This window comes from Anas platyrhynchos, chromosome 5, assembly GCF_047663525.1.
Source record: "Anas platyrhynchos isolate ZD024472 breed Pekin duck chromosome 5, IASCAAS_PekinDuck_T2T, whole genome shotgun sequence".
NCBI lineage: Eukaryota > Metazoa > Chordata > Aves > Anseriformes > Anatidae > Anas > Anas platyrhynchos.
Window position 1 is genome coordinate 10498651 of NC_092591.1, and position 22273 is coordinate 10520923.

The 22273-nt window shown below is 38.1% G+C and overlaps 2 protein-coding genes across 10 annotated transcripts in view; one reads left to right on the plus strand and one right to left on the minus strand.

Annotated features, from left to right (window-relative positions):
* The first annotated feature begins 3 nt into the window (after window positions 1–3).
* On the plus strand, window positions 4–15012 carry XRCC3 (X-ray repair cross complementing 3). Of its 5 annotated transcripts, none has more exons than XM_027458039.3 (8): window positions 6–275; window positions 931–999; window positions 1070–1234; window positions 2081–2293; window positions 7870–8024; window positions 10039–10251; window positions 11618–11664; window positions 12721–15012. In XM_027458039.3, exons 1-8 carry the CDS (start codon window positions 65–67, stop codon window positions 12941–12943), a joined length of 1296 nt encoding a protein of 431 aa, XP_027313840.3. In that variant the 5' UTR covers window positions 6–64; the 3' UTR covers window positions 12944–15012. The 5 variants fall into 5 exon arrangements, with proteins under 5 accessions (XP_027313842.3, XP_027313840.3, XP_027313841.3 ...); XM_027458040.3 differs by having other exon boundaries at window positions 9–275; window positions 1097–1234; XM_072038246.1 differs by lacking the exon at window positions 6–275 and adding an exon at window positions 343–492.
* KLC1 (kinesin light chain 1) overlaps window positions 15004–22273 on the minus strand; it is a 49620-nt gene continuing 42350 nt past the window's right edge. For 3 of the 5 annotated variants that reach the window (XM_072038244.1, XM_038179587.2, XM_013108862.5), the window contains exons 15-16: window positions 21519–21585; window positions 15004–20142 (exon numbers count right to left, since the gene is read on the minus strand). In XM_072038244.1, the coding sequence (XP_071894345.1) occupies window positions 20077–20142; window positions 21519–21585 (133 nt within the window). In that variant the 3' untranslated portion in view covers window positions 15004–20076. The remainder of the gene's footprint in view (window positions 20143–21518; window positions 21586–22273) is intronic. The other 2 variants (XM_072038245.1, XM_038179588.2) reach the window with 1 other exon arrangement.

Consider the following 22273-nt stretch of genomic DNA (forward strand, 5'->3'; position numbering starts at 1 on the left):
CAATGGGAGCTCCGGGAACGCGGGACGAGCGCGGTGCGGAGCCAATAAGAAAGGGAGGTTGGGAATGCCCGCCCACCCGCCGCGGGCGGCCAATAGAGGCCGCCGCCGCACTTCGGCGGCCAATCGCGTGTCGCTCGAGGGGTGGGGATGGAGCGGGGTTCCTTGCACGCCCCTGTGGGAACGCGAGGCGCATGCGCAGAAGGAAGGGCCGGGCTCGCAACCCGGAAATGAAGGGCGGGCACGCTTCGGCCGCTCCCCCGCCTTCCGCGCTCGAGGTAAGCGCGGCAGCCAATCAGCGCGCGGGACGGGCGGGGTGGGTTCGGCTCCGTTCGGCTCCGTTCGACAGGGCTCGGCAGGGCTCGGCTCGCTCTCCCCCGCCGCTCCCCTCCCAGCCCGGCCGCAGAGCCCCGCCCCGCGCCCCGCCCTCCCCCTGAGCCGCGCCCCGCCATTGGCTGCGCCGGGCGGAGAGGAGCTCGGTCAGCCTGGTAACAGGTGACGCTGCGGGCGGGCCGCTTGCCTATTGGCTGCGGCTGCTGTGAGGGGGCGGCTGGGGGTGGGCTGAGGTGGCCCTGAGGGCGCTGAGGTGGTTGGGAGGGGGGGGGCGGCCATTTGCAGGGGGCTGTGAGGGGTTAAGGGCGGGTTTGAGGTAAAGAGTTAAAGAATTAAAGCCCTTAACGGCGCCTGAGAGGGCTGCTGTTCGAAGTTGTGGGAAATAATTGATAAATAAAGAAGAAATAAAAATAAATACAAGAAATAATATAAATAAACAAATAAAAAAGAACGTTCCTACAAAACGTCACGTTGAATCACACTTACTGCATAAAGATCTGACTAAAAAAATAATAAAAATAATGTAACTAACCGCCTGAATAAATTAACCTGAATGTAAGGAATACAGTTAATTAACCCCCTGACGCTGTGTGCCCCCAGCGCTGTGGCAGGAGATGGACTGGGAGCAGCTGGAGCTGAACCCCAGGGTGGTCGCAGCCCTGAGGAAAGGTAACGGCCGGCCCCTGCCCGCTCTGTGGCAAACTCTTTCTTGTGTGCATGACTATAAAGCAATGGAAAGTATTTATAAACATTCCTCTAATTTCAGCTGACATAAAATCAATAAAAGAAGTTTTAAATCTTTCCGGAGCAGACTTGCAAAGACTGATGAAACTGTCCAGTGCAGATGCAGAGTGTCTGCTGAAAACCGTCTCTCACTCGCTGAGGAGAAATTGCGTGCTTACAGGTAATACAATCAATACAAAAAATGTTCTTAAAATACTGTCACTGGGAGAAGATACGGTTTTGGTTCCTCACTGATGCAATGACATGATTCTAAAAATGAAACGTGTTTTAGTTATGCTATAGTGGTTTAATTACCCTAAGGGGTACGTCTGTGAGACCCTGAAGATAGATGGAATTGTGTCAGTCATTCTTTGGGATCATGCCAGTTTAAAACAGGACAAAATAATTCTCTAGTCTGGAAAGCTTGGTTATAGGAACACAAGATTTTCTTTTTCTCTCCTTCTTTTTCACTATTTTCCTTTGGTGCTAATACTAGTTAAAAAGCTTATATGACATCTTATAAACTACATTTATAAGTAGATTGATAAGTGCTTTGATAAATAGATTTGATAAGTGCTTCCTGGCTGCACTGTACTTAGAATCTATATTCTTGCAATCAAGGTGTATCTTTTTGCCTTGGCCAGATGCTCTCTACACTGTTTCATGGCCTGCTATAGCTTTCTCTTTCCATAGTTGCTCTGCCTGAACCTTGCTGGAATTTCCTGGATTTTCCTGGAATATAGTTTTTCAGAGACACTCCTTTGAGACAGAGAAAGGAAAAAAGTTATAGGGGAGAAAAGGGCTTGATGTAAAAGTCCAGTTTTTGAAGAGGTATTTCATTAGTAGGTTTTGCTGGGGAGCCCAGGCTGAATTAGAAAATTTGTCAACAAAGCATCCCTTGTAGATACAAACCTGGCATACAGTGTCAGCATCTATCTATATTGTATCATTGTGAGTTAGAAAGATACTAAATAAAATTTTCTTTTCTTTCTTTCTTTATTGTTTAAATCCTTGAAAAACTCTGCAGCACTTCAGCTCTACCAAGATAAAGATCATTTTGCCTCCCAACACCAGAAGCTAAGCCTGGGATGTTCAGTACTAGATAACTTGTTAAAAGGTGGCATCCCTATGGTGGGAATCACAGAACTTGCTGGAGAAAGTTCTGCTGGGAAGACTCAAATTAGTTTGCAGCTATGCCTTTGTGTGCAGTACCCTTACAAATACGGTGGATTAGAGTCTGGTAAGTACTAAAATGTAAATATTGATTAATTTGCCATTTGGAGGAAAATACTGTCTTTAAGAATGCCACCTGTGTATTGAGGTAAATGTGCATATTCAGTGAGTGCCTTCTCCTTCTGCCATAGCATTAGTTGTAAGCTGCTTAGTAATGCAGCATTACAGAGAGAAAAGCATGCAGTGCACACGCCCTGCATCACGACGTAATTTAATACAGAATTACTGTTTGTAGTTTATCTACATGCCACTGCGGGTAGAACTAAACACATGCAGACAACTTAAGAAAAGTGTCACTGTCGTAAGTACTTATTGACTCTTCAGGTAACAACCACAGCGAAGCAGCCTGTCAGATAATTTTCCACAAACATCTCAGGTATATAGAGCATACATTCCTTAGCCAACAGTTTCAAATTCGGGAAAATACTTAATCTGATAACAGTAATTAAAGTGTTTAACAGAGTAAAACTGATGGAAACCTAGTTGAAGAAAGTATTATTTGTAGCTGCCATTTTCCTATTTTGGCAAAAGTAAGTAGGTGTTTTTTTAATTATTTTTTTAACCATCTGTATTACATTGATCTAATTCATAGTATTTTTTTTAGTCTTAGAAATGGGGAGATCTGTGTGAGAATTCACTGTCCTGCCTTAGGTGGGTTTTAGCAGTGATCTTGCTCATCCTTCCATGCAGCACTGGGTTTAATTTGGCAGTTCTGTCGTTGGTTTTGAGGAAACTTAATTATTTCTTGTAATGTATTCACCCACATGGAAGAATCATGGAATGTTCAAATCATATTGCTTAAAGAGCAGAAATTAGCCTTTGGCTTATGTTAGTTTGCTTTAAGTTAATTAATCAGAACATAAGCAAACATATTCTGTTCAATTCCATCCTGTGTTGCTGTTAACTGCTGCAGATAGTATGGGTGCAAACAGATTTTTATTTATGCCCCAGGACTTCTCCCTTTTTATGTTGAAAGAAAGGAACAGGCTAAACAGAGTACAGAAAAAGGTGGCACTCTAGTGTCAAGACTGTTCCTCGCAGGGCTATTAAATGGCAAATCCTTCATTATTTGTGTTTGAAGTTGGTTGATTTTTCTTGTGCATTTGGTGCTGTTATGATTGCTTTGTTGTGTTTGTGTTCCCATCTGCTTGCTCTTGAATATTTCATGGCTGTCAAAGGTCCAGTGAGAGAACCAAAGTATTTTGGAAGAGCTGACAAAAGTTTTGAGTGTATCAATTAAACTCTAGTATATATGCATTAAGAAAATCTAGAATAAAGGTACTAAATGTGACCTATTCTTTTTTTGTATATATACTTTCCTAAGTAGGAGCTGCAGCATAGCAGATCATCGTCATAGTACATCAGAGCAGATCTGTTTGAACATTCAATTTAAGATTCTCAAACGCAATCGCAGTATGACTATTAATTTATTGGATTTATTGAACTCTTTTGTGAAATCAGAATTCTTCAAAGAGAAGGAAAAAGATACAGAGTTAAAAGGTGTCGCACAGAACTCTGTGGTGGGTTGAAGATTCTTAAGAACACTGTAATGTGGGCACTTCTCAATTAAATTAGAGCCTTTTAGTTTGTGTTTCAGTATGGTCAGAAAGTAATTACAACTTGGAGAACCCAGGGTTTCATCTAATTTTCCGAAGTTGTAATTTGGTAGAAGGTAATTACTCTTGTCGGGCTTTTAGATTCTAAACGGCAGCAGCAAAATGTGAAGTGCTCTCTTCAGGCTTTGTAGTTTTTTAAAGATTTTTTCAAGTTCAACTGAGACAAATTCGATATGGCTTGTTGAGAATTGCCAAATTTTGGAGGTGGGCAAGGTACAGAAGGCAGAAATATCCAGTTGCAGGGGTTGGAGTGCTAGAGCAGTGGTATCCTAATTCTTGCAGTTTTTCACTCAGTGTTGTATCTTGCCATATCTTAGACTGCAAGTTCTTAGAAGAAGATGCTGTTTGCACAGCACTTAGAGTCTATAAACGTGGAATGTGGTGGGCTTATGTGGAATACAGGAACTGAAAGGTTATGTTAAATAAAGCATAGGGCAGGTTTGTTCTGTAGGAAATCTGAGGATGAAAAAAAAATGTGTATTAACCATCAGAGAGGTTTGGCTCTACCTACAGGATATTTAACTTGGTGCTAAAACTTAGCTAATCATTTGAAATTGTTTGTGTTTTTGGTGGTGGTTGGCTGTTTTTTGTGTGTATGGTTTTTGTTGTTTGTTTTTTTTTTTTAGTACTAGAAACTTTCCTTCTCTTAGGTGGAAACGTTGAAATACATTCCTTTAGACAGTACGGATGGATTTGCCGTGCATTTCCTACCTTTGACTTGGTGCTAATCTTGTTTACAATTCTCAGCTCTAGAAGGCTGGCAGTAAACCATGGAATGAGGACATCCTTTGCCTCCAGGCCATCTTTCTGCCGGTCTAAGAATGTCAGTTATGGTCTATTGCATATTGGCTGAATTTATTTAATATGTCCATATTCATGAGCAACGCATGAATATAATGTGACGTGCATACCTATATTAGAATTCTGGATTGGGAAAAAAAAGTTTGCTGCTGATTCATATTAACAAAGCTGGTTTGTGGCATGGCAGATTATGCTCACAGGACTGAAAATCCTTCCATTATCTGATGATCACTTGCAATTTTTTGTGGTGGGATTTTTTGTGCTTTTTGTTTGCTTGTTTTGGGATGTAGTTTTTTTGATTGTTTTGTTTTTTTGGCCAACAATAAGTATAACACTTTTATCTGCCTAAATACTAGTAAAGCACTAAGATCTGATAAAATAGCTAGTTTCTGTCCATTTGTTGTGGAACCATAAAAAAGATGCTTCTATGGTCACCGAGGATGACTGATTTCTTAAGTATCTCCCAGCTTCCTCCTCAAAAGTGATAAATATGACTCCTGAGTTGCTGTTAGTGTTGACAGCTTCCTAATAAGCTGTAAATAGCATGCTGCCATGGGCCTTTCTGTTTGTGTTGTGCTAGTCTCCTCATTTATTTAGGTTATGACAATTCACTTATCATTAAACATTTGTGAATATTATTAAGTGCTTTGGAGACATGAGTAGGCATCACTCCTTAACATCGTGTTTAATTATTTTAGTTACTTGTCAGTGTCTTCTAGCCCTTGTTACACTGATGTGAAGCACCTCCTGTATTTCTAATTTACTGGTGTATATTTTTGGTAATCAACTGTTTCATTGTGTCACAAATGTGAAGCTGAAGAGCCTTGATAAAGGTCCAGCAGGAAAGAGAGCTGCTTCCATTTTATTGTGAAACTCTACTTTGAAGCCAAGACAAAGTTCAGCTTATATATTTTGTGTCTTAATTCTCTTAAAGTTCAAGATGAAAATTACATTATTGCTTTCTGAAATGAGCAAATTTCAGGAAAACGGACAAGGTTGTCCCTGTGTATATTTTGGAGAAATCACAAGTGGACCAGTTTTGTTCTCAGAATATAGTATCTGCAGTAGTAAATTTAAGTGATGTCAGAGAAGTGTTGCTGCAGAGTAGAAGTTTAGCAGGTGACAGAAGTAAAGCTGTTCTTAAAAATAAATAATCATCTTGATCTTTTTTAAAAGTGCTTAATTAAAAAAAAAAATGTGCTCACCTGATTTTAAAGTTAATGCTGTGATTTTAAGAAGAGGACGGAGTGTATCTATTGACCAGGAATTTTAAATCTAGGTTGCTGGACCAGTGGAGCAGAGGGGACCAGATACTTGCTTCTCCAGCTGTTCTTTTTTGCTTCCAGGTATTATGGCAGTAGGATTACCTTGCTTGCCTTGATTTAATTCTTAATCATATACAAATGTGAAACTGGGATACAGCTGTGCATGTGTTTGTAATACAGTAGGATTGGTTGGATGGTTTTATATTTTGCTTTTACCTTACATTTATTTCTGTCACTGTTCTTATTACTGTACGGAAATCACTTGCAAAGGTCTTCAGCAGAATCGCACATTTCTTTGTCTTCAGATGAGTTAATTTTAGAAAAATGTATTTTTTCAGCAAGTTTCTTGTTAAGAGTCTCTGAATGTTGCAATAACTGGGTTGAAATATTGTTATTTAAACAACAGAGCATTGATCTATTTAGAAATACAAGCCTGCATTTGAAAAAAACATGAAGTCTGAAGTGACAAACATTCCTTCTTTTTGAAGTAAACAGAAGAGAGCACAGAGGATGTAATGCTTAAGGCAGATCTGATTTTTAAAAGGCAGATGTTCTCAGTGTAAGCCATTATTTGTGGTAAAGAAATCACTGTATTTCAGAATCAGGCAGTGTTGTGCTAAAGGTAATCAGCTGTGAATAAGAAAGGAGAAGTCCAGAATGTTTTACTTCGCAAACTCTTTTAGCCTTAAGATATCTCAGCACAAGTTAGCACAGCTTTTGTTAGCATGAAATTCAGAACCACACATGCTTAAAGCAGCTGCATATCTCGGAGGGTTTTTGCTATTTTTGTTTGTTTGCTGGTTTTGAATTTGCACCTTAATAATTTCCAGTTTTGTAACTTAAATGTTGCAAGCCATAATTGGCCTATTTGAGCAACCACTGATGTTGGATACACGTAATGCCAAATTTGTGATTACAAGTTTGTTGCTTTTTTTTTTTTTACTTGCTAGCTTTTTAGAAATGGTAAAACTGAAAGTCTGGTTTGGAGTACAGGAAATGCAGTGATTTATGCAAGAATTTATGGAGGGGTTGAGGAATATTGAGCTGAAGAAGGAAGTTTAGTCCTAAAGAAAATTAGCCTTATGCTCATCTTTGCCTAATATCAAGGATTTTTAGAAATCAATATCCACTGTTATGCAGGCGTCCACCAGCAAAATATTTTTTTGATATTGTAACCATTAATTTTTCCTTGGTCCAGTCCTGAGCTCATCCTGTTTCTTAAAAAAGACTTAATCTTTAGGCATAACTATAATTTTCAGCTGTTTTCAGGTAGTTCTGGCTATTTCTGCAATAATTACAATAATTTTATTAAGAAAATATTACACATTTATTTTCTTGCCCCATCATATTTGATGCATATGCTTAATTTTCTCTGCAATAATGCATCCTTGTTAACCAGAAACCACAGTAAAAATACATAGACATCAGTCATGGTAATGTTATTGAAATTTAATGTTTTTCTTATCTAGTGTACCATTTTTAAGAAGAGTTAGTTGGAATGAGTTTGGGTGAGTAATCCTCTTTAAAATGGTTAACAAACTATGGCAGTAAGTGCCCCTTCATAAATACATTTGACACCAAGAAAGTTCAAAAGAATGAATGAAAGTAAGCAGAACACTGGTCTAAGGCAGGCCATGCAGTATGACTCCATTTGTGGGTTGGATAAATTATGGTGCTCCTCATCACCCAATTTAGGGAGGCAGGCATTCGGCAGCTGTGCAAAAAGTGTCACCTAGTGGATTACTGCAGAGTACAAAAGTGCAGTTGTGGCAGCAGGCACCAAAAAAGCACCTGGCAACCACTTCTGAGTGTATAATTCATTATTTTATTTTTGTGCTGTTGGGAAAGCTGTCTGTGTAAGAGCCCTGATGTGATAACAGAGGTTGTTTCCTTCATTATAGGGGCTGTCTATGTTTGTACAGAAGATGCATTCCCAAGTAAACGTTTGCAGCAACTCATAGATCAACAGCATAAGCTGCGTGCAGATGTTCCACCTGAAGTCATACAGAAGATCAGATTTGGAAACAACATCTTTGTCGAGCATGCAGCAGACCTAGTAAGTAGGAGCACAGATTGCAAATACATGATTATAATGCTACAGTCCAGTAACCACAAGGGTTTTTTGAAGCATGAGACCTTTCAAAAGGCTACAAGTGAACTAAGATCTATAACAAATAATTCTTAACCTCTGCAGTTAATGTTAAAGAACTATTAAAATGTTTTATTGTGAAATATATTTAAAAATAACTATTAATATTTCTTATAATGTGGTTGGTTTTCACAAGGTATGTTTATTAAAATGTGGTAAAGTTTGTTGTGGTTTAACCCTGGCAAGCAATTAAGTGCCATGCAGCTGCTCTTCCCCTGCTTTATGGGGGAAAAGGGCAAAAGTTAGAAAACTCATGGGATGAGATAAAGGCAGTTTAATTAGAGAGCAATATAAAAATATATATATATATTTTTAAGAAGTAAAGAAGTGATGGAACATCCCTTTGGCCAGTTTGGGTCAGGTGTCCTGACTCTGTGCTCCTTTGCTTCTTGTGCACCCCTGGCTCCCTCGCTGGCAGGGCAGCGTGAGAAGTAGAAAAGTCCTTGACTCTGTAAGCACTGTTTGGCAGCAACCAAAACACTGGTGTGTTATCACCACTTTTTCATCGTAATTCCAAAACATAGCAACATATGAGCCTCTACAAAGAGGTTAATTTATATGAGCAAAGAGGTTAATTTAAATAATATGAGCCTCTACAAAGAGAATTAATTTCATTGCAGCTCCTGGAGAGATCATCACTGAGTTTGGAGGCACCATATAAAAAAATAAGCAAAAGGTGTTGTGTGTTCTGAGTAACTTGTAATATAACACCAGAATCAGTAAAAATGAAAAGTAAACAGGTGGAAGGGAAGAATGCAAAAAATGATGCCTGCAATAAGTAGTGGCACAGCATAACTGCAGTGCAGCTGTCTTGCCCTTCTCTCCCTGGTAGGCATCTGTACTGGGTCTGGCCCACGACATCCCAGTAAACTTGGAAGGAAAATGTTCTGCATTCCTGCCATGTAGAAGCCACGTTCAAGTGCTGCTTCTTTTCCTAAGTGGCTATGAATACATGTATGCCATTTATTGACAAACCATTGAAAGTTCTGTTTTCTGTAAGGCTTAAAGTAGCACGTGTTAAAACATTGCAGTTGCTGGAGTTTTTTCTTAATAGTTTGTAAATGAAGAAGGTACTGTACGTTGCTGTAATATACTTGCCACTTTCACTGCTGGGCAGAAGCTAAGCAACCTTTGCTGTGTACCTTTCATTGGAAACATTAATTAAGGCTCTTATTGTAATTTCTGAAAGCTGTAGAGTACATTATTGTTAAAAGGAGAGACTCATCCTACAGTAGTACACAGATCTCTCTGAAAAGTAAAGCACTGCACTCACTGCTAATTAAAGCAACTTTCCAATAGATTATTATAGTTCATCTATTGCTATGCAGAGATTCTGTTTGTGTGTTTGTGTGCATCAGTATACATAAAGTATACATTGTACCCCACAGAATATTTCCTAGTTAAACTTCCTGCAACTTAAATGCTTGGTGACTTCAAAATATTCAATTAATGAAAGTTTTTAATAAAAAGGGATGATACAGGTCACAGATACTCATATTAATAAAACTCTTAATCAATATGGATTTGATGTAGCAGCTGCATTTTTCACTGTCAATGTCACTAGTGGAACAGCAGCATAGTCTCTAACTTCTGTTTTGAATATTTAATGCTAGTCTGGAGTTCTCAGTGAGAACCATGCTGCAAAACAGGAATTGTTCAGGATTGTATTATTGCGTTCTTGAGATGTGCATACTTTAAATCAGAGCTGCAAATAACTGCAGTACATTATGCATGCACAGATAGTCTCTGTTGTTTTATTACAGAAAATTGTGTCTGTAAAAATAATTACTAGCGAGACTTGAAGATCAACGAACTCATTTTATGATGAGAACCTTCATCAGCTTGCATTTCAGTAATGAGATCTGTAGCTACAGAGTAGAGATATTGGAACCTTTTTAATGCCTTTTGTGTTTTGGGGTAGGACACCTTCCACAACTGCATTACTAAAAGGATTTCCCTGCTGCTCAAACGAGGCATGGTGCGGTTGGTGGTCATAGACTCTATTGCTGCGCTATTTCGGTGTGAGTTTGGAGCTTCGGATTCTGTTTTGAAGGCTCGATATTTGCAGATGTTCGGAGCACAGCTTCACAGTTTAAGCACGCGATTCAGCACTCCGGTTGTGTGCATTAATCAGGTATGGCATCAGAATTGCTTCTCGTTGTATGGGGACTATTTCATCAGTTGCTGTGTGCGTGTGTGTAAATCTGTGTTGGTTAGATTTCTTGTTATTGTGTTTAACAGTCAGGTGAGTCTTAATAACTGATCAAAACTTTGTTTTCTGTAAATAGATGTACTTCAAAGTAGTAATTTTTAACTTTTTCAAAAGTTAGGAATATTAAGCTTTTATAGACCATTAATTCTCTCAAAGGAGACTTCCATTAAAGCTAACAAAAATGGGTAGGTACAGCAACTGTGCAAGGCACCCAGCTGAACTAACAGAATTCTTTTGTGTGCTGGCTTCAAGTGCTGTCATCCTGTAGCTTGCTGTTGGAGCTCTGCAAGCACAGTTATATGTATCAAGGGGAGGGTAAAATGCCAGGGACTTTGCTGCAGTTTTGTATAGCTCAGTGGTTCTGTGTAACTGCAGAGATTACTAAAACATCAGAACGCAAGCAAGCTGACTTGAACCAAAAAAAGATACAGCCTCAAATTTCTTAGTGTTTAGCATCCAAACCAGCTGTAACTCACATGCTAAGCAGTGTGGGGAAACTGGCTTTTTATACAATTATAAAAAAACACAACACAACTGAACGTAGAGTCTAGCTATAAAAGAAAACCTCATGAATAAGGCATAAAAATCTTATGGCCTTATATATATAAAAATATATATATAAAAATCATAAAAATCTAAAAGTGTCTGGACTCTATTTTAGAGTACACAGAATATGATTCAATAGGTCAAGTCTGTAGTTACAGAAATAAACTGACTACAACATTGAGGAGGAGTTGTAATGTAATCATTTCTGTACGTTATATACAGAAAATAAGTACCTGTAGCTTAATTTGCTGTGTTTTCTGAGGAACTTACGCTGAAGAATTGTGACACTACAAGACATTATAAGGAATCAAGAGGTGTGGATTTTGTCACTAAGTTGTGGTCAAAAGCAAACTGCTCCATTAGGCAAGGACAGATTTTTGTACTTTTTTTTAATAAATTAAAAAAATATATTTTTAATAAATTAAAAATAAAAAATAAATTAAAAAATATTTTTAATAAATTAAAAAATATATCAGTAGTTAAACTAACATAAGCTGTAGCTCGCATAACTCTCTTCTAGCGTGCCTTGGAAGAGTAAGGGTTCTTCTAACTTGTCGTAATACGTGATCTGTAAACCAATAAGTTGACTTAATAACCAATAAGTTGACTTAATGATACTAAATCATATCAGTATTGTTGATTAATATGTTGAATTTTGATGGCGTTGTTCCCTGCCCTGCTGATTGCTAAAAATCAAACATGTACCTACAGGTCAGCCTCAAATGCTGTTGTTTTGCTCTAGGTGACCGACGCAGTGGGTGAGTCGGAAGCTGCTCAGTGTGGCTGTAGGTAAGTCATCTGCAGGGGAATGTAACAATGCCATACAGGGCAGCATTTAACCACTGTATGTTCCTGTAACTCCAGTACCAACTACCAGTGCATGTTAAGAGCAGCGGTGCATTTATTTACCCAGCAGTGCTGTGTTTCCTAGAGATCAGTAATAGCTGCTGTGCCCTACAGTGGAAGAAACCACCATAAACAGTGATGTGGTAATCCCTAATCAGCAAGTTAAAGGATGGATTCCCCGGAGTTAATGGCTGGTGTACTTGCTAGCACGAGATGATTTTTGCATCTCTTTATTGATATAATCAAGTGCATTTTCTGTTTTCTCTGAAAAACACAGCAAGCAAACCTTACGGGTTGTTTTTGTTGCTTAAGGAAGAAAATTACGACTATCTTTTGACACCAGGATATTAATGAGATTCAAACATACATATTTATTGTTTGAATCCTAATGGTAAACTTCATTTATAGATAAGCTAGGAGCTACATAAATGTGTTTTTGTGAGGAGTTAATTATGTCCTCCAGATTGAGGAGCTGACACAGAGCAAGAATAAGGCTGCATTTTTCCCTGGTTATCTTGAAATACTGTAATAATATCTTTACTGGAGAGGTTACAATTTTTCCAGGAAAAAGAAAAAATCTGTTTTAAGCTTTGTTGAAAGTAGTACATGAAAGTAGTGCTGTATCTACCAATGTTTCTAAATGTAAATTTTAATGGAATTCAGGGGCAACAATTCCATAACTCAAATACTTAAATTCAGACATTTTCCTGATGTTATTTTCATGTCACAAGAGAGAATCCATCAAAGGCAAGTATACGTGGCTGTAGTTGGAAGAGTGACTGAATTATTCTGTATAAAGGCACTTCCAACTATCACCTTGTTACAGAGACCCTGGTGTATGGCACTGTGAGTACACCCTGTGAGCTCCATCTTCAGACATACAGCTTGAAATGTAGCAAACAGTCGATGGCGTCTGTTGTAGCAAAATTACATTAGAAGAACCAAAGATATCCCCTATTAAATTCATACATGCAAAACTCTGTAATGCTTTCTTTATAGTTCAGTGGATAACAAAGTCACTCCAGCACTTGGAATAACCTGGGCAAATCACCTGCTAATGAGACTGATGGTCAGCCGAGTATCACAACGTGACCAGTTGTCTGGAGCTGTGTTTCACCACACTGGAAACGTGAGGACTTTAAGAGTGGCTTTTGCTCCTCATCTACCTCCATCCTTTTGCTGCTATACAGTAGAATTGGAAGGTGTGAAAGGAATAAAGTAAGTCCTTTGCATATTAAAACATGCTGCTCCAAAAGTGTATCGAAACTGCTTTGCTTCAGGAAGGATCATTAATAAGATGCAATTCTTCCTCGGTGGGGGAATGGATGCTGAACTCCATGAGAGGTGATACGACAACACATTATGCGTTTTTTACAGTATGAGAAGGTCTTTTTATATTTGGATATATTTACTGGTGTTTCTAGTCCTCATGCTGCCATTAAGCACACACAGCTGTTCTATCAGCAGAGTCTCAGAAACAACCATTATCACAAAGCAGCTATTCTTTTTTAGATTTCTTTTTTAAATCCTGATATTAAAAAGTACCAGAAAGTTACTTGATTTTAATGTCTTATTGCAAGAACTAAAATTGTACTGTTCTTGTACATATCTACCTTTGAGGAAATGTCTGCAGGTACTTTGGAAGTGGTTCTTTTCCACTCCATTCTCATTCGCTCCCCTCATAGCAGAAGCCTAGTTGACCTCTTCCACTTAAAAAATAAAAAGAAACTACACACCCAAATCCCCTTGTTCTATTTTCCCCATCTCAAACTGCATAGTAACCACACAGTCCCAGCTCTGTTCTTGTTCTTCCTCATTCCTTGCACTGCTCTGTTTTGTTGGATAGAGGGAGCATTCTTGATTATCTTCTGCATCTCTTCCTCCAGCTGTAGTATCTGTCTCTACTGCTTTTCTCAGAGGAGTTTGGTAGAGCCTTTCATGTTTTTCTTTGCATCTTTGTACTATTTATCATATCTTTTTTTCTGCTGGCCTCAAGCCTACTGCTATGATGGGTGCTTTTTCTGGTCATCACTGCATTCAGGGCCGAAGAAAGCCCAATTAGAGTCATCCACAATTTCCAGAGGCTTTAAACCTTACTCTGCCTATGTTATGTGGGTGTGAGCTGTGATCAGTGTTTGATGCCCACTTGTATCGTCCTTGTTAAGCTTTTAAACAGATCCCTTCCCCCCAACACCCCTCTCCTTGCTTCCCCAGGTCCCTAAACAGGAGCAGTGTCTGCCATGTTAGAGAGTCCTGGCTTTCTGTTGTTACATTTCTCAGTTCTGTCTTTAGGTAATTAGCACCTTTTGTTCTCCCTACTACACTCAAACCTTGGACCTGAACAAAGGAAACACAAAGCAAGTAGAATAATGCTGCTTTGCGTTCTTCTGACATCCCTGCAGTCACCTCAGGGGACCTTGTGCAATGATGTAGCAAGTTGGGTCTAAAGCCCTATTTAAAAAAAAAAAACCAAAAAAAAACTTCATTATGTGTATTTGGATGTGACCAGTCTCTATTTTTTTTAATAAAATCCAACCATGAAGATTTTAAGTCTTTGCGTACTCAATTTTAGGAAAAAACTGAGATCTTCTCAGTCTTCCAATCCTAATGTTCCATGCAGCATAGGTAACACTAAAATTCTCTTCCATTTCTCTTTCCCTGGGACAGGGACTTTGACTGGTACAACACTAATCCTCTTGTAATTTTTTTTTTAAAGCCACACATGGATGTAGCTGATAAACAGGAATCAACCTACCCCTACCCAGTGAGCAGCAGGTTGATAGACGTTATATGATATTTTGATAACTTTATTTGCAACCTGACTGCCCACAGCAAGGAGATGTTAAATAACCACAGGTGCTGCTGTAATTTAAGTTCCAGTTTACTTGGAAGAACATGTTATCAAATGTTTTAAATAACGTCTTACCTGACCCAATCTTCCTGTCATTGCCCATGTTGGTTCTCATCTGGCTCTCCAGCTGCAATTTTAACTCTGATTTAGCATATGGTGCAGTGAGGTTCCTAGCTCCCAGTCACAAACAAAACCCAAACCACTGAAATGTAACTGGCTTCCAAGCTTACAACAGTCAGCATGTTCAGCTGCAGTTTCTACCCCTTTGTCAGTGTCACTTACTATCATCAGTCTCTGAAATCTAGAATGCTGTTCTTGCATCACTACAGCTCTGGGGTGCAAAGACTGGACAGCCGAAGTTATCTGATGAAGTATCTGCCTTGTGTTAAGTGTCAAAACACACAAGTTTTAATAAATGCAATTTAAGAACCTTCCCTTTATACAGCTTTATTCATCTTTGGATTTCACAACTGAGATTTGTTTCTATACAGGAAAAATTGAACTAATTTTTTACAAAGAAGATTTACATTCTAGAAGTACACTCATCTTTACCCTGTAAGACTGTTTTCAAATATTTCAGTTTCTACACTTTGAAAAGAAATGTTAAATGACGTGAGAAATATTGAACAGCTTTGAATTAATCTACAGCTCTGTGATGTATTTAGAGAGACCTTTTTCAGAAGAAACACGGAGCTCCAGAAACAGATTTCTTTTGAAAAGTAGAATTAAAACAAAGTTAATTTGTGCTCTGCAAAGATAAATTTACACAACTGATGCATTAACAAAACACGTAGTAAAACACATTAAACAATCTCATCACAAGCTTCTTCGTGAAATCACAGTGAATTACTACTATTTGTTACAAATAACATTTGTTATGGGGTAAGACAAACAGGTGAACTCTGAAGTGGATTTCTTCCACAGCTGTAACAAATTGTAAGTACACATGGAGAGCAAAATGCAGCATCTTAAAGCCAATTTTAGCATGTTAAAGTTTTTAATCAAATATTAAATCCACAGATCTAAAAAACAAACAAAACCCCACTAATTTCCTCAAGAAAGATAAATTGACATTAAAAATAGTTACCTGGTTTTGTTGTGTTTTTTTTGTTTAAATCATGCCCTAGAAAACAAAATACCATTGCTGATTGCATAGAACTCATCTGGGTGGAATACCTTACAGTGTAGAGTATCACAGTATTACAGTGCTACATAATTAAACCTAAAAAACCCAATAACTTTCCATCCATGAACTGTGACTCGAGTGAATCTGATGAATATAGGGAGCCTAACCTAAGGATTGCTCCTTTTAAAACTACTTGACAGTGCTTATTCCGTGATGTATATAATTTTAATCTCTTACTTTATCATGTACCAGCACAGCCTTTAGAGCACCTTTGAGCTTTTTGATGTAGCTGAAGTACTAAATGAACTTCAATGATGGTTCTCTAAGCAGCTCTAACTAAACCACACAGTATAGGGAAGTTGAAAAACTTGTCTATAGGCATAAACTTTTTCTCAAAAAACTCAAGTCTTTCAAACTCCATTAGGTGGGGTAGCATTGGTTTTCATTTCTGGTTTACTGCTGTGAGCTTCCCCCTTCTTAAAAACAAAGAAAACACCACTGACCTTGGTTATTCAGTGTACAGAGACTACAGTGGATGGTTTGAAAAAAGAGAATCAAAGCTAAGTGTTCAAAATCTCCCTCAATTAACAAACCACTAAAATAAAAAAAGGAAGAAGAGCCAATGATTATATGAATATTTCTGTCTGTGACAACGTGAAGTTGCTACAAGGAAACTGTAGGCTTCACAGTATCACATCATTATTCTCTAAGTACAGGCAGACATTACCAAAATGCCATTCTCTTAGCAGCTTTCAGACAAAACACACGACCTATGGAACAAAACTAAACTAGCTTGAACTCCTCAAAGTACTACAAACACGCTTTTGATGAAGCACTGCACACATCTATTACTGTATATTTACAACAGAACCACACCATTTTCAAAATTACTGGATTCAAACAGTATGTTTTAAGTGCAACTTTCTCAATAAAACAAACAAACAAAACAATTTTAATTTACCACCATTCAGGAAAGTTTTGGGGGGTTTGGTTTGTTTTAAGGAAAGATACAAACTCTAATGGGCCCCATTCTCCATTGTTCCTTCCAACTGCTCTCTGCTGTACTCCAAGCACAGACATGCCAGCAATAGCTAAGTTATTCCTCTCAAAGAGGAGCTAATCACCAACCAGTTACATTTTACAATAACATTTAGCAAGATCAAAACTCAAGGACAAGTATTGCCAGTATTACTGAAGTGTGGTGCACAACCAGACAGATAAAGGGCAAGAGGCACCTGGGTACCAGTAACAATCTGCGTGTGATTCTTCCTACATGCAACTCGCCAACCGTACACCTCAGAACCAACCACTGTTAGCAGGAGAACCTAGAGGAACTGGCATAGTCTGAAGTTTTTGTAACCTTTTTACAAGTTCACCTTTACAATTCTGAACAAAGAAAACCAGACCAGATTAAGAACAAGCTGGTACTGCCAAGGCTGTGGTTTTCCTAACAAGATGTCTGTCAGTTCTAAAGATAAATTTTAATTTTCTGTTTCATCAGAGCTGTTGATTTAGTTTGTTACTGAAGACACTCATGAATTATGCAGTCAGTTTTTTTTTTTGGTCTTGTACTTTATGCAGACTGTTAGCTACAGCTGGAACAGAGGAAATTCAGAAAGAAAATCTTCATTAAAGGCAAAGTGAGAAGCCCACCTGAAATTGCACTGTACACAAGCCAAGTCATGACAGTAATTCATTTGTGATTGAACACAAGGAAAGTTGACCTTAAATTTGTTTTTGCACTTTACAAGTTTCTCTCAAACTGCAAACAGCACACTGGCTCTAAGCTATAAGGTTATTAGCAAGTTCTTGGCCATCATTCTTGGGGATCTATGGATTGGAGAATTCTTGAAATTTGGATTTCTTCACTGAAAAAAAAAAATCTTTTAAATGTAGGAACTGTTTAATAAGCTGTAGCTCAACAATTCAGATTTATCTTCCAACACACTTTAAAATGTAAGGGTTTAAAACACTTAAAAGCACAGTACTGGTAATGCCACCAACAGTAAGGGCTATTTGAAATCCTAAATGAGAAAATCCACTCAGTATGGTCTTGCATTTTAGAAGCTTTTTAGAAAGCATACATTTAACCATCACCAGGGCTAAGTATTTTCTATAAGCATTTCTATTTAAACAAGTCTGCAAAAAATATCCTTTAAGGATGAATGTGTTTGAAAATTTTCGATATATTTTTTAAATCATTCCTTATTACCAAATTCAGTTGTGTCCAAGCAGCTTTTTTTTTTTTTAAAGGAAAGTAAATCAGACTTAAACCTCTCCAAGTGAAGCATTTAACTCTACAGAACAGTGTTACGAGGCCCGCTGAGCCACTCCTATAGCAGCAGCATCGTGCTGCTGTGAACCAAGGTGACCGTAATACAGGGCTATGTGCACTCAGAGCTTCTCATGGTGCTGCCAAAGGGACAGGTGACACTGCTGCAGGCTGCCAGAGCAGTCAGCAGCTGTGGCGGTTCTGGTGTCTCCCCACACGGCCTGACAGCCTGGTCAAGGAACCATGTAGAAGGAACCATCTTTGGTTTCTTCTACAAAGCCAGCTCAGGCTTTGTGCAGAGAACCAAATTCACCAGTGGGTACGTGTAACACATTTTGCTTTAGGGGGAAAAAAGGTATATATATTATATATTTTTATATTAAGCTCTTTAATAAAAGATTAAAACTCGAGAGTCTACTTTATATGAGTATATACTGTTAAGATAACAGAGCAACAACTTGTTTTTGCTCAAGATCACTAATGAGTCGCACTGCTCTGTGCTAAACTTCTACAAATTAGCAGCATTGTATCTCACTGTTTCTAAACTGTCTTTATAGCAGGTATACCATACGCAACTTTCTTCGAAGAGATGCTAATAAGGTACCTCCTGGTAAACATAGTCAAGTGCATTACATATACAACTTTTTGCACCAGTTACTGTAACAACTTAAACCAGATGCAAAAACAGTCAAATACTTGTAAAGAAGTACTAATTCTAACGACTCTTCACAGCCTGTTCAAACTCTAAAACCTGTTTCTCTCTTTCACTTGGTGCTAACCTAGAATGAATGTTCCAGCTTTTCCCAAAGTTAATTTTGTTCTGCATTTTCCAACTCACAACTATGACCACAAATACATTTTTACACTTGTTTTACTTTCTCATCCACTCCACGTGACTTTTTACAAAAGATGAACAAAATTACAAGCTTTACAGAAAAGCAAAAGGAAATACTAGTGTCTATAAAATACTTAAAACATACATACTTAGTTCCAGCAGCAGTCCTTTATACAGACAGCATATATATTAACCGTAAGTAGATTTAACATGGATGTGTGGTCAAACAAGTTGCTTGCCGCCGGTGGCCATCTAGTGCTTCCTCTGGGGCCCTTAGATTTGAGTGGTCTTTTGCACAGCAGCTACTCCACAGTGTAACAGCCCAGCCTGCAGTTGCCTGCTTCTGCTGTCATCAGCTATTACGGAGAAAGGATTTGGGATCAGCGTAAGGAAATGTTGGAGCACTTTCAACGTACAGAGAATGGGGCTGTGAATTCCAGTGGACAAGCGAGAAAGTCAACCTGAGGCTTGGCATTTCCCTAAGAGCAACAGCAGCTGCTCTGGGACAGCTGCAGTCCAGCACTTCAGTATCCTTCAGCCATACAAGATAAAGGTCAAAACGTTTTCCATTTGTTCTGATCAACGGGAGCTGACCTATCTCCATTGATTATTGTGCCCTAAGACCTACGTCAACAAGTATCAAAGTTATGGTCACAGGTATTGCTATTCATGCTATCTAGATATGATGTCACCCCAACCGTCTCTTTTGCAGAATTTAACAGCTCAGTCTAGTGGTTAAGGAAGCCATGTCTAAGTGCCGTTTTGCCAGCTAAGGTTTTTAACATCAAAATAATCAGTGGTGCAAGAGAAATCCCCGCCAATGCAGTGTGCTCAATTTGAACTTACACGGTAATGCAAATAATTTATCCTTTTCCCCAGCACCGTATATATTTATTCCTATACATTTCATTTTGCCCACATTTTCAAACAATTTGCATTTTGGTATGCTTTAAATATGTTCATATTTTTACAATTTTTTGGCTGCTGTAATCCTCAGACCTATTAAAGAAAACATAAGTAGCATGAATGGGAGCAGTGCAATGAGCAATATACACCTATATAGTTTTCCTTTAGAAGAAAATACCCACTAATGCCGTGTTTTAAATTGTCCCTATTTAGAGAAGTAAAAACAGCAGTCCACTCAAAAAAAAAAAAAAACAAAAATAAAAATCTACAAACTAGGTGTTCCTATACATGATGAGGAACCAAAGCTTTGAAGGTCTCAGTGCTTCTTTATTCACAAAGTATTAGCTAGCTTCTGTCCAAGAATCTCAATGCGCCAAATCAGTATGACTGACACTCAGAGCTCTCGAGTCTGTCAGACAATTATTTCGTTCCTGTGTGAAGGGGGGGAAAAACAAAAAAAAAGAAATTATGCAGATGCCCAGATAGTTCAAGCAAATAAACAAAATTACTAACTTTAACAAATAGGAAGAAACAAATACAAGGAGCTAGAGAGAACCGGCCTTGTTTATGTTGTTTTGAGGGACTTCCTTATTCTAACAAACATCTTTTCCCGATTTTCAACTACAGTACTGAAACAGACCTACTGAGATCAATATACACCCTCTAAAACCCTAGCCCAAGTCTTACTCAAAGCATAAACACCCATCTGTGGGAACCACCACAAGCATCCATAGCAAGTAAACTAGAGAAGTTCACAAGTCGATACCTGCTTTTAATACTGCATGTACACACAAAGATAAACAACTCATCTGGAATTACTCATCACTTACATACTAAGAACTCTAGGGCATGACATTATGAAACCTTCAACTGTTGCTACAAAGAATTATGCTTTACCCTGATGGATTTTTTATTCTTGTTTTGGCTAAAGTTCACTCTAAGCAAAGATTAGCATACGTTTCACACCACAGAAACCTCTGCAGTACATTCATTAGAGATAGTACTGTTAAACCTTTATGCCACTCCACAGCAAAATGAGAGTCACACATTTTGGGTTTATTTGCTGCTTTCGGACAAATAGTGAGGAAGATCCTCATGTACAGTTTCATTAGTACTGAAGAAGTCGTATCTCCCTAAAATTAGTTGCAGTTACTGTGTTAGTACAATGCACAACACTGTTTAGAACACGGAACACTGCTAGCATAAATGACAATATGGGAAACGCTGACTTATTAGGCAAAAACAAGAAATGGGAAGTAGCGATCGGGCACACCATACACAGTTAGGCAAGATAAGCTTATTTTAGCTGAAGCAAAAACTTAGCAGGCGTGTTTTAGAGACTACTCCTCTACAACCTCAGCAACAACTGAAGTAACGTTTAAGAAAATCTGAAAACGTACAGCAGTTAAGGTGATGGGGCCCTTTTCAATAAAGATGCTTAAGAAAAAACACTTAGCAACTGAGCTTTACACGTTCTTGTTGTTTTTTATTTTTAAAGCAGTGTTTTCAAGGATGTAAGATTTTAGAAGTTTCATATCCATCTTAATAGTTAGACAGTCCAAAGCCAGAGACTGCTTGATATCACAAAAACTAATGGTCTTTACTAATCTGACTTAAGCACTTGCTTAAGATTAAGATTAATTCACGAAAGTGTTAAAGCATATGCTCAAGGCATCATTTAGTACACATCTTGATGATTTAGGATCTCGCCAATCACTGTTGTTTGATTATTTATCACACTTTTTTTTTTAATCCCAAACCCTACCAATACTATCTATTTTTGTAAGAATATCGTAGGGCTTCTTACTTGAAAATGATCTTCAGTAGCCTTGCCACCCATGTTAAGAACATTCAGAGAACTGGCACGCTTCATGCTGCAACCAGGACAGTGAACATGCAAGGATAAACCGATCAGAATAGCTGAAAACTAACAGCTCTAAAAACACACGTACAACAACGACCAATGCACAGTTAAAGGAGTTTTAACAATGCCCCCAAACTGATCGGAGGAATACCCCTTAAGATAATTATATGAATTAAAATATTTATTATATTCAGTTGTTAATTACATCTAAAACAAATTACAAGCTCCTCAGAGCTTAAACACTTCAGGCAATTGATTTAATTGCAACTAAAAATGAAATCTCCGTTTTTAAAGCACATCAAATTAATACACTGATTTAACATTAATTTTTAATTTGCTAATCCTCATTTTCCTTTTTGTGCAGCTTCTTATAAGAGCATCAAAACATTCCAACATTTTAGGCAAAAGTGGTGAAACAAATTTGTCACGTTGGCAGTATTTAACTTGGAAAAAGTAAAACAATCATTAGTTTAGTACTTTCTGCCTCGTCTATATAAATGTCCAAAATCTGTTATTTCAAAAAAATATTTTAGTATATTTTATCTTAAACATTTCAAGGTGAGGAGAAATAAGATGGTTGCTGCTTTAATCTTTGGTCGTGCTGGCTTTACAGTGCTTCGAGCAGTGGTAACAACAACCCTAGAATACTGTGCTGAAGGCAGTGGATGAGGAAAAAAAATGTAATCACCTATACAGGA